Source organism: Lactuca serriola, chromosome 1, assembly GCF_051521515.1.
Source record: "Lactuca serriola cultivar US96UC23 chromosome 1, Lser_US96UC23_V15, whole genome shotgun sequence".
Taxonomy (NCBI): domain Eukaryota; kingdom Viridiplantae; phylum Streptophyta; class Magnoliopsida; order Asterales; family Asteraceae; genus Lactuca; species Lactuca serriola.
Window position 1 is genome coordinate 228,323,539 of NC_136408.1, and position 15,728 is coordinate 228,339,266.

A 15,728-nucleotide genomic window follows, 5' to 3' on the forward strand; every position below is an offset into this window, starting at 1 on the left:
ATCTTAAAAATATATATTCAAAATAATATCAATTAAAATGTTAAGGTATGTATTCTAACCATTTTCAATAAATTTATTTTTCATCAAAACGTTAATAATATATTTTATTATTTTTAAAATTCATATTATTAACATCAATCAATTTATAACTTTTTTAACCCATTGCTAAAACCATTATTTAAGTAAAATTAATCATAATTTAATATGTATTAGAAAAACCTAAAAATGACAAAAGAACCGTTAAATCAAAATAGGAAATCTCATACGAAGCTTACGTGTGACCTAATGAAACCCTAATTTAGGGTGTTGCACCATATATAAGCACCTTAAGTCTTTAGGGTTGGACACATCACCGTTCGAAACGGATATCCATCCAATGGACATAAATGAAGCAGATGAAAGTAATTATTTTTTCGATGACACATCACAATTCAAATCGGATATTGTATAAATTCATTAGTATATTGTTACAATAATGTTAGCATCGAGTGGATTTGTTAGCTACTGATAATAATATAATTGGCAGGTGTTCAATTCTCCTCAAGAATTGATGGATTGGGTGTAAAATGTGGCAAATACTTTAGGTTATGTCATCGTCACATCAATTTTGAATAAATGATTTTGACGATGGAAATTTGGGTACTCCTATATGCACGAAGGATTCGTATATAAAGGTCAGATATGACATTTGACAAGATAAAATTAATTTGTCCCTCAACTTGCAAAGATTTTTCAAAATACACCCTTAATGTTTTATAGTATTTACTTTAAACTTTATTATTTTTTGTTATATGGTTAAAAAAAAGTTTTATTTTAATTTATAACTCTTTCCTATTTGTTTTCTATCAACCATCACCGTATAAATATATCATATTAGAAAACTTTTTTTCTTTTGTTTTTATAAACCATTTAATATATATTAGTCAATAATTTTTTTTTTTTTATGTTTTATAACTCTAACGTTTTCCTAATTAATTATTATATTTTATTATATTATTAATTTTAATTTTAAATATATTATTTTTTACTATTGGTTATACATGATTCAATAGGGATTGAACTTCTCATTCATTACATTCTAGCTATAATGCATTTTTATTCCATTCAATGTTATAATACCACTTTTTAACCTATTAATCATAAAACCCTCGATGGGGATGATCATACTTTATCATCATTTTTTATTTTAATATATATATATATATATATATATATATATATATATATATATATATATATAAAACATTTTTTAGTTGGTGTTGAACACTTTAAAATTCTCAATCATTAAAAAGAGATAATGTTGAAAATAATAATAATAATAACCATGTGTTTTAGTGTATATATATATATATATATATATATATATATATATATAATAAGTTTAGTTAATAAAACAAATCAATAAACAAAACAGTAAAATAAAAACTATAAAGTGGAAAGTGGAAAGTGGAAGGTAGATTTTGTTACTTTAATAGAAAATAAGAGGCATTAAATGAAAAATGATAAAATATATTAAAAACTCAGGGTCCTCCTGTATACACGAATTTTTCGTGTATTTGTTGCATTGAATTGCGTGCCGAATTATTTTATCGATAAATATGTGTGCCGATTAATATGTGTGCCGAATTATTTTATCGATAAAATATAATATTATAATTTTATACCTTCGGTTTACATTGTAGTTTTAGAAAAGACCCTAGATTTTATCAATTTAAATCTTAAACCCTTAAAACTTTATTAATTTTGAAAACTAACAAGTAGAAACATATTAATTATTCATAAAAGTTGTTTAATTAAAATGATCTCATGAATACATTTATAAAAAAAGTAATAATGAATATTATTAAATATTAATAGAAAAAAATTAATTTGTTAAATAAGAAATATAAACTATGAAACATTAACAAAAATAGAAGGGATAAAAATGAAAATTTGGTTACAATTTCTTTCTATATATAGAGGATTCGTATTTCTTATATGGTACATTGAAAGCGACTTGCTGAAAGTAACTTTCCTTAAAAGCAAATATATGATATTTGTTAAAAATATAGATTTTATTAAATGACAAGTTGGAAAGAATGGATGGGTGACACATATTATGAGGTATTTGTACTTAACCTTTCTTATTATTATTATTATTATTATTATTATTATTGTTATTATTATTATTATTATTATATATTTTTTTCTCTTTGTTATGTTTAGAGAGATGATATTCATCCAATGGAGACAAATGAAATAGATGAAAATAATAGCTTCAATGAAAGTAACTATTTTTTCGACGACACATCACCATTCGAAACGGATATTCATCCAATGGACACAAATGAAACATATGAAAATGAAAGTTTGAACGAAAGTCGTTATTTCTTTGATGACACGTCACCCTTCAAAACAAATAAGGTATAAATTCATTAGTATGTTGTTACTGTAATGTAAGCATCAAGTGGATTTGTCTGCTACTGATAATAATATAATTGTCAGGTGTTCAATTCTCGTCAAGAATTGATGGATTGGGTGCAAAATATGGCAAATACTTTAGGTTATGTCATCGTCATAAAAAATTCTAAACGTAACTTTAATGTTGTATTTCAATGTGACCGTGGAGGTACATACAAAAGTACACAAATCTCCAAAAAAAAAACAGGGACAAAAAAAATTAATTGTCCATTTAGCCTACAGGGTAAATATTCGTCAGTAGATAATTCTTGGAAGATAAAAATGATATGTGAATTTCATAACCATGAGCCGTCATTATATTTAGAAGGTCATCCTTATCCACGACGACTAACTGAATATGAATGTCGAATAGTGGAAGATTTGTTGAAAAAAAATGTCAAACCAAAAGATATATTATCTGCACTAAAAAACCTAAATCCGAAAAATGTATCTACTCTCAAAACTATCTACAATGCAGACGAAAAACTTCGACGTAGGGAGAGAGAAGGTAAAACTCAAATGCAAGGTGTTATGGAATTTCTAGATCAAAATGGATATGTTTATTATAGTCGTGCAAATGTTTTGACAAATAAGTTAGAAGATTTATTCTTTGCTCATCCAAGATCATTAAAAATATGGCGTGCATTTCCACATGTCTTTTTAATGGATGCAACATATAAAACAAACAAGTACGGGATGCCTCTATTGGAGATTGTTGGTGTAACTCCAACAAATATGACATTTTCCATTGCATTTGTGTACATGCATGAAGAAAAACAATCCAACTATGTTTGGGCTTTAGACTGTCTAAAATCGGTAATGGAAGGATGTATGTTGCCGCGTGTTATTGTGACTGATAGAGAAATGGCTCTCATGAACGCATACACTATTATATTTCCAGATGCTAAAGGATTACTTTGCAGATGGCATATAAATAACAATATCATGAAGAAATGCAAATCATGTTGGGATGTTCTTTATACGTCATGGACGAGGTTGGTTAACTCTGAAACAAAGGAAGCATACAACAAGAATTTGGCACAAGTTGAAAAAACTACGAACAATTATCCAGGTATTTTTAAATATACACTATAATATGTTATAAATCATTACATCAACTGAAATTTTTTATGTATTTCAGATGCATTTTCTTATCTAAACAAAACATGGTTGACACCACACAAAGAAAAGTTTGTGTCTGCATGGACCGATAAGTTTCTTAACTTTGGCAATCACACAACTAATAGAGCTGAAAGTCAACATGCCAAGTTAAAAAGATATGTCGAAACATCAAGATCAGATATCGCCAAATCATTGAAGCATATTGTTGATGTTGTTGAGTCACAATACACAGGTATAAAAGCGAGTCTTGCGCATAACAAAATTTTCATTGTACATCGGTACTACGAAATACCACATCTAAAACCATTGTGTCGTTTCGTTTCAATTTATGCACTTGATATCATTTTCAAAGAATATGAGCGGTCCAAAGAATTTGGATTTGTTTATGAAAATTGTGGATGTCAAGTACGTACAAGTTATGGGCTGCCATGTGCGCATGAACAAGCTATATTTGTTAAAAAAAGGTCATTGTGTACCGCTTCATTCAGTAGATAAGTTTTGGAAGAAACTTGATTTATTAGAATGCAAATCGTTAGAAGATGATAAATTGGGTTGTGCAGTTGAGGTAAATATGTTTAATGCTCATTACGAAAAACAATCAAGACCTGTTAAGTTAAGTTTAGCAAGGAAGTTACTAAACTTAATCACGCCGTCAACAACTTCAGTTTCTGAACCTGCTACTCACAAAAATACTCGTGGGCGCCCCTCCTTAAAGAAGAAACTTTTCAAGAAAACCCATATCGATTTAAACCACGACCCACCAACTCAACATCCACCACCTCAAGATCAACCGACTCAAGCGCCACCAACTCAATATCCGTCTCGACGTAGCATTTCTACTTATACGCCTGATTATATGCGGTCTAATTTGTTTGATCTAAACCAGGAGCCGGATAGGCACAGTACGTACTCGTTCCGAGAACCTCCAATGTTCAACTCAACTTTTAATCAGGAACAATCGATGCATAGCTCGTACTTCAACCAAGAACAAGTAATGTATAATTCAGATCCACTTATGAATGAAATTTCGTATGAATTTCATCCATATGTCACAAACATACAAAACGTGAGGGGAGATGGAAATTGTGGATTTCGTGCAATAGCTGCGTGTCTCGGTTATAGTGAAGATAATTGGCGTCAAATCCGCTTAGATTTACAGAATGAGTTGTTAGCACACCCAGCTGAGTACGCACAGATTTTTTATTACGATTTAAACACCATACACCACTCATTGAATTTCAATGGATCACATTTCGCACCAACAGATCATTGGTTGATTATGCCGGTCACTAGCTTTCTCATTGCTAACAAGTATAATGTAATAGTTATTTTTCTAAGCAAAGATAGTCCGTCAACATGTTTTCCACTATGGCTTGGTCCCCAAGACATCTCAACTCATAGAGTTGTTGTTATTGCTCTTGTTAGAGGTGATCATTATGTGAAGGTTGATTTACATGGAGGATATCCAATGCCTACTATTTTACCACTTTGGCGTCACAACAGATCATCACGGTCTGCTGGATGGGAAACTGTTTATGCTGCTCGCCTGAATTCCTACATTTCTCCATTTGCAACACACAATAATTGTAACAATTCTACAGTTATAATATCTGATAATTAGTAAAATCAAATTTATGTTTTGTTGTTTATAATTATTAAGATCTGTATAAATTAAAACAAAATTGTTATATATGTGCGATTCTGATGTTTCTAATATATATATATATATATATATATATATATATATATATATATATATATAGAGAGAGAGAGAGAGAGAGAGAGAGATGTTCAAGACTAAAACCATTAAATAATAAAATAAATAAAAAATAAACATAAATTAGTAACTTTCATTAATTATTAAATGCCTTTAATTTCATTAATTATAAGGCTTAAGGAATATGTGGCTGTTATGTACCTAATATTAGGTATAGATCCATTAAAAACAATATAGTTTTAATAAAATACAATCAAATCTCTCTACTATCTTTCTTGTATTCATTTTCCATATAACTCTTACCTATATATATATATATATATATATATATATATATATATATATATATATATATATATATATATAAAAGCTAAAGTTTCAAAAAGTATAAGGTATGATATGAAAATCAACTATAAATATAAGGGCATTTAATGAAAATTGTAAAGTAAACATTGATTTAGTTTAATATATTAAAAACTGTCAAAACTTCCGGTGATGTACATCAAGTCAATCAAAAATTCGTGCATTTGGAATTTAATTCGTGCGGTTAGAATTACCTTTGTTTAAGTCATAAGGGCACTGGGCACGTTCCTTGTTTTGTTTGAGGTTTAAATATTTATATACAAAATGTTTCATATACTTTTTTCTATCCTTTTATAAAATATAAAGGTTTTTTTTATATGAATTATGCAACTATTTTCCTTTTTTTTTTTTTTCTTTTTGACAAAATATGGAATATTTCTTTCTGTAGATAAGTTGAAATGCATATGCATAATTCGTGTCAAATCCAACGTAATTACATAAACAAACATTTAACCGTTATCACCTATGGTATATAGTATTAATTAGAAAGTTCTTATAATGATACATGTTTTCATTTTAGGAGTTTTGCCACAAACATTTTTAGTACATTTTTGGAAATGAAACTATTCTCGATCTTTCAGACCAGCTTTCGTGCACCAACCAATCTCCCACTGCAAAGGTTTTGGATTTTGACAGATTTAGTCCGTGTAATTTTTTAATTTATAGAAAAAAGGTCCTTGTGAAACTATTTTTACAAAAAATAGTCCTTATGTTTAAGATATTTGTATGTTGGTAGGTTTAGTCTCTGTGTAGAAAATAAATTATAAAAATTACACCTTAGTTTACAAAAAATGTCATTGTGTATTTTTTATAGAAATGGTCCATATGTTTAAAAGAATTACAAAAATAGTCCTAACTTAATAGAAACTTTGCAGATTATAGGGCTGTCAAATCGGACAGTCGTGTCGTGTTTTTGTCTGACACGACACGACACAACAAGGTTTTGTATAATACGAACATGACACGACACGATGTCGTGTTTTTTTTTTCATTAACACGAAAACGAACTAATTAAAACACGACACGACACGACAAAGATAATATTACATAACTATTAGTGTATTTCATTCATACTTAAAGATATATAATACGATAAAAACGACAAACACGAAAAACCCGACAACCACATGCTTAATCGTGTCAATTTCGTGTCGATTTATGAACACGAACACGACACGACACGACATCGTGTTTTTTAATCTTAACACAAACACGACACGAACACGAATTCGAATTTTGATTTCGTCTCGATTTCGTTTCGTTTCGTGTATTTTTATCGTATCGTGTTATAAATTGACACCCCTAGCAGATTACGTTGTCCCATGCCCATGCAATATATTTCATGATTCCCCTGTTTCGTCCTTACACTTTTTTGGTTTAATGTTTTTGCCACATGACTTTTGTATATTTACAAGTTTGCTTCTTACACTTACGATGTTACGCAAGCTTAGTCCCCTTGTGAAGCATGGGTAGTAACTTACTAGTTAAAAATTAAAACCAATATGATGTCACGATGAAACAAGTTCTAAATTATAATCTAACACGTTAAAATTGAACAACAATCTAACACCTAAAAATCCAATGTGATAGCCGTTAAACACGTTCAATTCATCAAAATCAACAAGTGAGGGCTTAAATCTTCTTGCAAAGATGTAATTTAGTTTGTAACTTTGGCTTTTTGTAAACCTTAGGGATCATTCAGGTAATTTTGTTTTAAAATAATTATCATGTGTATATAGTTTTTATTGAAAATTAAAACATGTTTTCCAACTCGTATTATTTTCTTAGTAAATTACATGTTTTTTGTAAAATTTTAGCAATATGGTTGATGAAGAAACCCAAAATATAAAAGTAAAAACATAGGACCATAATATATTAATAGAAGGGTTAATATCATAAATGGCACCAAACTGTTTCTCTTTTACAAAAGACAAAATTGCAAAAATGGTCCCTGTGGTATGCATTTTTTTGGGGTTTTAGTCCAAACCATGACTTTTTTGGATTGGTGGTCCTTTTAAGGTAGTTTGCTTGTGATTTTGGTCCTTCGATAAACTGAAAAGACTAAAATACCCTTCTAATAAATTTTTATGTTTTTTTTAATTTAAATTAAAGTTTTATTAATAAAAATATATGGGACCCACCTCTCTCTCTCTCTCCAAAAAAAACCCAGCTACTCCTTCATCTTCTTCCCACAGGTCCGTCATCTTTTCACCATCAACACACCACCTACAAACTCATATTTGTTACAGTTCATCGAAAACCAATACCCCATTTACATCATCATTCCCATCGTCTACCACCACAATATTAAACTAGACCTGCAAATCATAGATAAAACACACACAAGTTCATATTTCTTCAACTGGGTTTACAACATTTTTGTCTCCTTCAAGTGTGAGTTTTTTTAGTTTCTTGTGTGTATTGAACTTAGATCTCAAAACATCGATTGTGTATGGAGATCTGCTTCGATTTATGTTGTTCCTCTCCCCTTTCTTCTTGAGTGAAGATGGAGCCCTAATTGTGTGTATTATCGATGATGAACAACATTGACAGAAGCCCTTACACAGGTCTGGATTTGCAACTGGAGAATAGGAACAGAGGTGAGTTTGGGTTTGAAATTGGTTGAAATGTGTTTGATTTTTGTGGATTCCGATATGGTATTCTCCCTTCACCAGGGAAGAAGAAGCGATGGCCCAACCCTCCATCATCGATGAGCACACAAAAAATCAAGAATCTGCAACATGCTTTGATCAATTCTTCTTCCTAGTGCCATTAACAGATTAATTATCGATGGAATCGCATCTCACTGATGGAGAATTGATTTGTTCCACATGGCTACATCTCCGACTCTATGCACCATCATACCCACCACTGATGGAGGCTCCATTAAAGGTGGATGCTTGGTCTCGATGGAGATAGTGATTCCGATCTGGTAGAGGGATGAACTTGGATTTGTACCCTTCAAAATCAAGCCTCCAAATCATCATCAAATCTATCAGAAAGAATGAGGCTTCTAGTCTATAGTGTGTGTATGTTTGTTAGATTAGGATAAAGAACGAGAGATGGTTCCAGTTGATGGTGGTCGTTCCAAATGAGAGACAAATTGGAACACTAGGAGGGAGAGAGAGAGAGAGAGAGAGAGAGAGAGAGAGAGAGAGAGAGAGAGAGAGAGAGAGTTATTTCTTGTATTTATTTATTAATTATAAAATAGATAAAAAAAAGAAAGAAAATAAAAAATAAATTATTTAAGGGTATTTTAGTCTTTTCAATTTGAGGAGGGACCTTTTCCATATACAAACTACCTCAAAAGGACCACCAATCCAAAAAAGTCATGGTTTGAACTAAAACCCCAAAAAAAATACATACCACAGGGACCATTTTTGCAGTTTTGTCTTTACAAAATAAAAAAAATTACAAAAAAATAAAATAAAAAATAAAAAAAATCTGTAATAAAATACTATCAAAAGGTAAGCAACTTCAACATTTTGTTCCCTGAAACAAAACATTCTAGTTACTTACCTTATAGTATATATTTTTTTGGAAAAATTACATGAATGGTCCCTATGGTTTGGGATAATTTGCACGTTTGGTCCATAATTTATTTTCTTAACTCGGAAGATCCATACTGTTTGTTTTTATTGCGTTCTTGGTCCCTATTTTATCTAAAAAGACTATTTTATCATTGATTTTTTAATTTATTTAAATAAACATACCCCCAACCCACTTCCACCTTAGCTTACCTTACCTTACCCACCTTATTTAAATAAATTAAAAAATCAATGGCAAAATAGTTTTTTTAGGTAAGATAGGGACCAAACGCACAACAAAAACAAACTGTAGGGACTTTCCGAGTTAAAAAAAAAAAAAAAAAAAAAAAAAAAAAAAAAAAAAAAAAAAGTTAAGTATCAAACGTGCAAATTACCCCAAACCATAGGGACCATTTGTGTAATTTACTCTATTTTTTTAAAGCAATGGTGATTTGTAAAAACGAAACAATTTAATTAACAATAACCTGAAATAGAAATTTTAGTGATTGTAAAAGTAATCCTCAGAATTAGAATGCCAATAAACAAAACCATCACTTGTAAACACCTAAAAGATTTACAGATACAAATCTACCACCATCTTTCTATACTTTTTCAAAAAACAAACAACAAATCTTGACAATAATCCAAAAAAAAAAAAAAAAAAAAAAAACTGTTGAAATGATAGGGGCGATATGGTCATATTGCTGCCCGTACAGCGGTTCTAGCAGCTTCACGTCTTAACTCAGCAGCCTGCCCACTGCCTCGAAAATACATGAATACTTGCTGCACAATGACATATATACCCTTAAGTTTCAAACCTTTTTTTTTTCTTCCGCAAGGGCAAAATGGGAAAAGCCATAAGAAATCTTACCTGGATAACCCAGATGCTGAGCAGAGATTCTAGACAGAATAAACCGAATCCAACAAAGTAGAAGATCTAAACAAAAAATGGATGTAATTAGTTCAATTGAAAATAGCATCCTACTTTAATTTTTTTAAAGTAATAATAATAATAATAATAATAATTAAAAGTATGTTGTTATTTCTTGCATCAAGAAACTTACCCCAACCAAAGCATGGTCGCCTACAAGATCAACAGCTGGTAGGATACCACTGTTTTCAAAAGAGAAAAAAAAATTATAAATGAAGATTACAAAAGGGTATATTAGTAATATTGTTAATATTATTATTGTTATATTAACATAGGAAGATAAGGAGATTACGTGAGAGATTTTCCTTTGAACACAACTGGAGGAGCAACAGCGGCAAATATGACGAAAGCTATGTGAATCTGGAGAAAGAAACATGAAGAAGCTGATGAAAAACGTAAAAAGACCATAATGCCCCTGAAGAAAAAACTAAAGAGACTTACCAAGTAAAATAGGAAAAACCAAGTGAACTTGAACGCACTTTCGCTCCTGCAAAAGAGAAGGTGCGGTTTGTTAAGAAATAGTAAATGATTGTTTCTTTGAGTTAATAGAAAAAAGCATGTTTTTTTTGACATTGAGTTGTGAATTTTTACGAATTTGCCCTTATTTGATAAAGAAAATTAAGAGAGAGAATTTACCTAAAAGCACGATAAAGTGGGCGATACCATAACACATAGGCGCCTGGGACCCCTGATATGAAGTAGATAAGAGCAAGAAACCATATCTTTGGATCTGTAGTAAAAGGAAAATAAAAATTAGAATTAGAATAAATCTCAAACAAATGTTTTAGTTAAGAGATTTTAAAAAATAAAATAAAATAAGTAATTAATATAAACGAACCTTCTCCTTTAATCCATGCTGTTGTTGTAGCCACAATGTTCCAAAGAAGGCAAAGAACTAATCCTGTTTGGTGATGAATTATTTTAACATTATTAGTCACTTAAATTTTAGTAAGTTTTCATCAAGATTTTGAAAATGAGTCCAGTGTTGAATATGATATTTTAAATTTTTATTATACGCTTAAAAATTGTCACTTTTATTTAGCAAGTTTTCATAGCATAAAATATTATTAGAAAAATTAAGTATTATGTATGTTATAATAAAAAAAGAATATGTTATTTTGTTATTAGAACTTTAGAAGACTGAAGGCGTACTTTTTGACTTAATGTAAAAAGAGAAAGTCATAGAAATGAGGTAAGTCCAACGCGGTTTTACAAATTTGCCCTTATTTTTTTATTTCTTCCATTTCCTCAAGTGTACAATCATCTTCCCAAATATTGAACATTTTATATTACGGTTTTTATTATATGTTTAAAAATTGTCACTTTAATTTTATTATATGTGTGTTTCTTTTTTTGGCTTTAATGCAGAGCAAAAGATTTAATAAATGCCCCTTATTTATTTATTTATTTATTTATTCTTGCACTTCCTCAAGTGTACCATCATCTCTGAAATATTTAAAAAAAAATAAAAAAATCATTTTTCCAAAAAGTATAGGCAAATAAATACATACGTACCCAAGTATGTTGTGAATGCAACATATTGTAATTTCTGTAGATGAATTGGTATCTCATTTGCTATATCATGATGAATAATTGGGAAAAAAGGTGGCCAATTCTTCTCCTCAAGAACAATACCAGCTGAAAGAAAAGCGAGAACGACAATATTACTCAAATGACTATTCTACCCTTTAATTTAAAGATCTATATGTTGAAAAGGTTGCATAATTACTTACACCTTTCAGTGTACAAAGAAACATTATTCCCAAAATACAAAAAACCACAACCTTGATAATTTCACCATTTTATCTATTTAGCCTTTTAATTATTATTTTTTTAATCAACTTAGCTACTGGACTATCATTATAATACTCCTCAAAAATAATAGTTCACTGACTAAATCGAAAAAATGGTGAAGGTAGACATTTATTATTTTATTTTTATTTTTTTGTATTTTGCTCTTTTTCATTTATGAGACAAAGATATAATATTAATAAGCATATAGTACCTCGAGCAGCTGCCTCTTCTTTGCGTTTTACTATCTACAAAAAAAAAAAAAAAAAAAAAAAAAAAAAAAAAAAAAAAAAAAAAAAAAATTATGGAATGAATAATTAAACAGAACAAAATATGAAACGCTGCTTGCATAATTACGCATTTAGCCCTAAATCAAATGTACAGAAATTAAAAAGTACCTCTTCCCTCTTCCTCAAATCAGCTTCCCTACTTTGTAGTTCTCTCTCTTTCTTCTTCAGATCCTTCAACACATATTTCCATAGAGGGTAAGAGTTAGGACCAACAATTAGTCAACTACATACACACAAACTTTCTAGGGCTTTCTTCGATCATAAAGATACGGAGGGCATTCACATCTTTTTCACAAACGGTGAGTCCTACCTTGTTCCAACTTTGTGGTTGGGACAAAAACTTTTGTCCCACTGACATTTAGTAGCAATCCAATGCACACCAAACATAGTACAACATGTCATGTTATGTCATGTCAAACACAGTACAACATGTCCTGTTATGTCATGTCAAACACTGTACAACATTTCTTGTTATGTCATGTCAAACACAGTACAACATGTCCTGTTATGTCATGTCAAACACTGTACAACATTTCTTGTTATGTCATGTCAAACATAGTACAACATATCCTGTTATGTCATGTCAAACACTGTACAACATTTCTTGTTATGTCATGTCAAACATAGTACAACATGTCCTGTTATGTCATGTCAAACATAGTACAACATGTCCTGTTATGTCATGTCAAACACTGTACAACATTTCTTGTTATGTCATGTCAAACACAGTACAACATGTCCTGTTATGTCATGTCAAACACTATACAACATTTCTTGTTATGCCATGTCAAACATAGTACAACATGTCCTGCTATGTCATGTCAAACACTGTACAACATTTCTTGTTATGTCATGTCAAACATAGTACAACATGTCCTGTTATGTCATGTCAAACACTATACAACATTTCTTGTTATGTCATGTCAAACATAGTACAACATGTCCTGTTATGTCATGTCAAACACTGTACAACATTTCTTGTTATGTCATGTCAAACATAGTACAACATATCCTGTTATGTCATGTCAAACACTGTACAACATTTCTTGTTATGTCATGTCAAACATAGTACAACATGTCCTGTTATGTCATGTCAAACATAGTACAACATGTCCTGTTATGTCATGTCAAACACTGTACAACATTTCTTGTTATGTCATGTCAAACACAGTACAACATGTCCTGTTATGTCATGTCAAACACTATACAACATTTCTTGTTATGCCATGTCAAACATAGTACAACATGTCCTGCTATGTCATGTCAAACACTGTACAACATTTCTTGTTATGTCATGTCAAACATAGTACAACATGTCCTGTTATGTCATGTCAAACACTATACAACATTTCTTGTTATGTCATGTCAAACATAGTACAACATGTCCTGTTATGTCATGTCAAACACTGTACAACATTTCTTGTTATGTCATGTCAAACACAGTACAAGATGTCATTTCATTTGTAACAAATGAATTCATAAAATCTAAAGTTGAGCTTACTACAGTTGAATCAAGTGGAATGTCAACCGATGCAGTCCGATCATAAAAATCTACAGGCTCATGGGGAAGAGGCGAAAGCCTAGAGTTTGTAGCTGAAGGAACACTCTGCAAAACCCAACCAAGAAACTTAGTTTCTTTTTCAATTTCAAATTTAATAATTAAGGACACAACTTAATCTCATACGTTGTATACGGATGTTTCTTATTGACTTAATAAAGAAAAAAAGACTTAACACAAAAAGTCAAGAAAAGGAGACTTTAACCATTTACTTATTCCTTCCATTTCCTTCATTTTCTCAAATATTTTTTAATCACCAATATTCCATACACCGCTTAATGCAAAAAATAAAATAAAAAAAAAATTAAAAATTGGGCCTTACAGTCGTGTAAAATGGGCCTCCACCAAAGTTTGACTTTCCGGCTTCTTTTCCTCCCGCTTGTTCTCCCTGAATACGTATAAGAATCATTATTACTAAAACAATGATAACAATTCAACTTTCAAGAATTGTTATAAAAAGCTAATTGCAAGAAATAGCAACGTACTTTCATTTGTTTATTTATTATAGCATATTACCATCCTAATTTCACTTCTTTCATTTATAGCATTGTAACTTTACTTATCTTCTTATTAAGGCATTCTACTTGGAAAAGGGTTCATCACATTAAATAGTAACCATGCTTTATAATTTTTTAATTTTTTTGTTTCATTCTTATGAAATTTTGTAATGTGTTTTACCCTATTGAATAGTTGAAAACATCATTGTACGTATATTTTGGGTATTATTTATACAAGATTGGCACATATTTAGGGGGTTTCGGTTACATGCATTGGTTTATGGGTACGTGTTTTATCTAAACCAAACTTTTATATAACAGTTGTTATGCCACTTTATTAATGTCCACTAATTATGGTACAAAATTTCATAACAATGGAGCAACTCAACTTTCCAAAATATTTATAGAAAACTAACAGTTTTATTTATTAAACTTACTAAGTACAGAGTTTTGGCAACTACTCTAATGAATGTATGTTGCTATTTATTGCAATTTACACATCTATAAACGAAGCAAGTAGTTGCAGAAACTAAATCAGAACCAGAAACATAAATCAACACAGTAACTATAAAATAAATAGAATTCGTTCAATCATATACCCTAAGTTCAATCTCGAAACAAATTAAGCAAACGAAATAATGAAACAAACCCTAGCCTGAAGCATAAACAGTATGAAGTCAAAAATAACTTAACAAAACTCAAGGAAACCACATTGAATCAAGCGTTGAATGAGACGCAATAAGTTGATTTGAATAAGATTTACGACTTACAGCAAATGGATTCACTTCATCTCCTTCGTCAAAGGGATTAGGATCAAAACGACCGGCCATCAGTATCACCACCCAATTTGTAGAGAAATTGGATTATGAAGCAATAGGTAATTCGAAGAATTGTTGGTTAGATTCAAGATTGAAACTTGGTTTGAGTAAATTTAAAAAAGATTATGAACTTGTACGAAAATGTGAATGGGTGAACTTTGAAATAGACGACGACATTGTTGTCTCTCGGTCCAAGAAACTTCTCTTTGTTTTCTTCATTTTTTTTTCTTTTAATTTTTTTTTTGGTAAACCAAATTTAATAACTTAATGCTTTTTTTTTTTAAATTTTATATATATATATATATATATATATATATATATATATATATATATATATATATATATATTTGTTTGGACTTTTGTAATTTTTATTTATTTATTTATAAAATGACTTAATTAAAAAATAAAATGGAAATAAAATAAATCGAAAAAGGCAACATATTAATGTTACACTCAAAATAGTAATTAAATCTCATATTTTTACCGATATAAGCTATTTGTAACATGAAACACACATTTAAACCATATTGGTGTTGACGAGTATACGATAACTAGATCTGGCAATTGGGCGGCTTTGGAGCGAATCGATCTTGATCCAAACTCGTTTAACAAATTTCAAAATCTAATCTAAACCCGCTCCGTAACCTGTAGAATTTTGAATAATCAAACTTATAC

The 15,728-nt window shown here is 30.1% G+C and overlaps 2 protein-coding genes across 3 annotated transcripts in view; one reads left to right on the forward strand and one right to left on the reverse strand.

Moving 5' to 3' along the window:
* The window catches only part of LOC145066441 (uncharacterized), a 20,207-nt gene extending 15,025 nt beyond the window's left edge, over positions 1-5,182 (forward strand). Inside the window, exons 3-7 of the mRNA XM_079013694.1 lie at positions 2,206-2,403; positions 2,485-2,608; positions 2,765-3,511; positions 3,581-3,793; positions 4,050-5,182. Coding sequence (XP_078869820.1) covers positions 2,206-2,403; positions 2,485-2,608; positions 2,765-3,511; positions 3,581-3,793; positions 4,050-5,182 — 2,415 coding nt within the window. The remainder of the gene's footprint in view (positions 1-2,205; positions 2,404-2,484; positions 2,609-2,764; positions 3,512-3,580; positions 3,794-4,049) is intronic.
* A 4,525-nt stretch (positions 5,183-9,707) lies between these two features.
* Positions 9,708-15,277, reverse strand: LOC145049713 (secretory carrier-associated membrane protein 3-like). 2 transcript variants are annotated; one of them, XM_078998090.1, is made up of 13 exons: positions 15,006-15,277; positions 14,061-14,126; positions 13,685-13,786; positions 12,289-12,351; positions 12,105-12,138; positions 11,615-11,737; positions 10,938-11,000; positions 10,736-10,829; positions 10,541-10,586; positions 10,392-10,459; positions 10,233-10,281; positions 10,040-10,105; positions 9,708-9,951 (listed from the first exon to the last, which is right to left on the reverse strand). In XM_078998090.1, exons 1-13 carry the CDS (start codon positions 15,063-15,065, stop codon positions 9,865-9,867), a joined length of 921 nt encoding a protein of 306 aa, XP_078854216.1. In that variant the 5' UTR covers positions 15,066-15,277; the 3' UTR covers positions 9,708-9,864. The 2 variants fall into 2 exon arrangements, with proteins under 2 accessions (XP_078854216.1, XP_078854213.1); XM_078998087.1 differs by having other exon boundaries at positions 13,682-13,786; positions 15,006-15,275.
* Between the last annotated feature and the right edge of the window lie 451 nt (positions 15,278-15,728).

Excerpts from the sequence above, each read along its gene's own strand:
- LOC145049713 (XM_078998087.1), bottom strand. The coding sequence starts at position 15,065 with ATGGCCGGTCGTTTTGATCCTAATCCCTTTGACGAAGGAGATGAAGTG. Across the intron at positions 14,127-15,005 it reads ATGAAGTGAATCCATTTGCT|GGAGAACAAGCGGGAGGAAA; the intron begins GTAAGTCGTAAA and ends ATACGTATTCAG. Across the intron at positions 9,952-10,039 it reads TCAGCATCTGGGTTATCCAG|CAAGTATTCATGTATTTTCG; the intron begins GTAAGATTTCTT and ends GTCATTGTGCAG.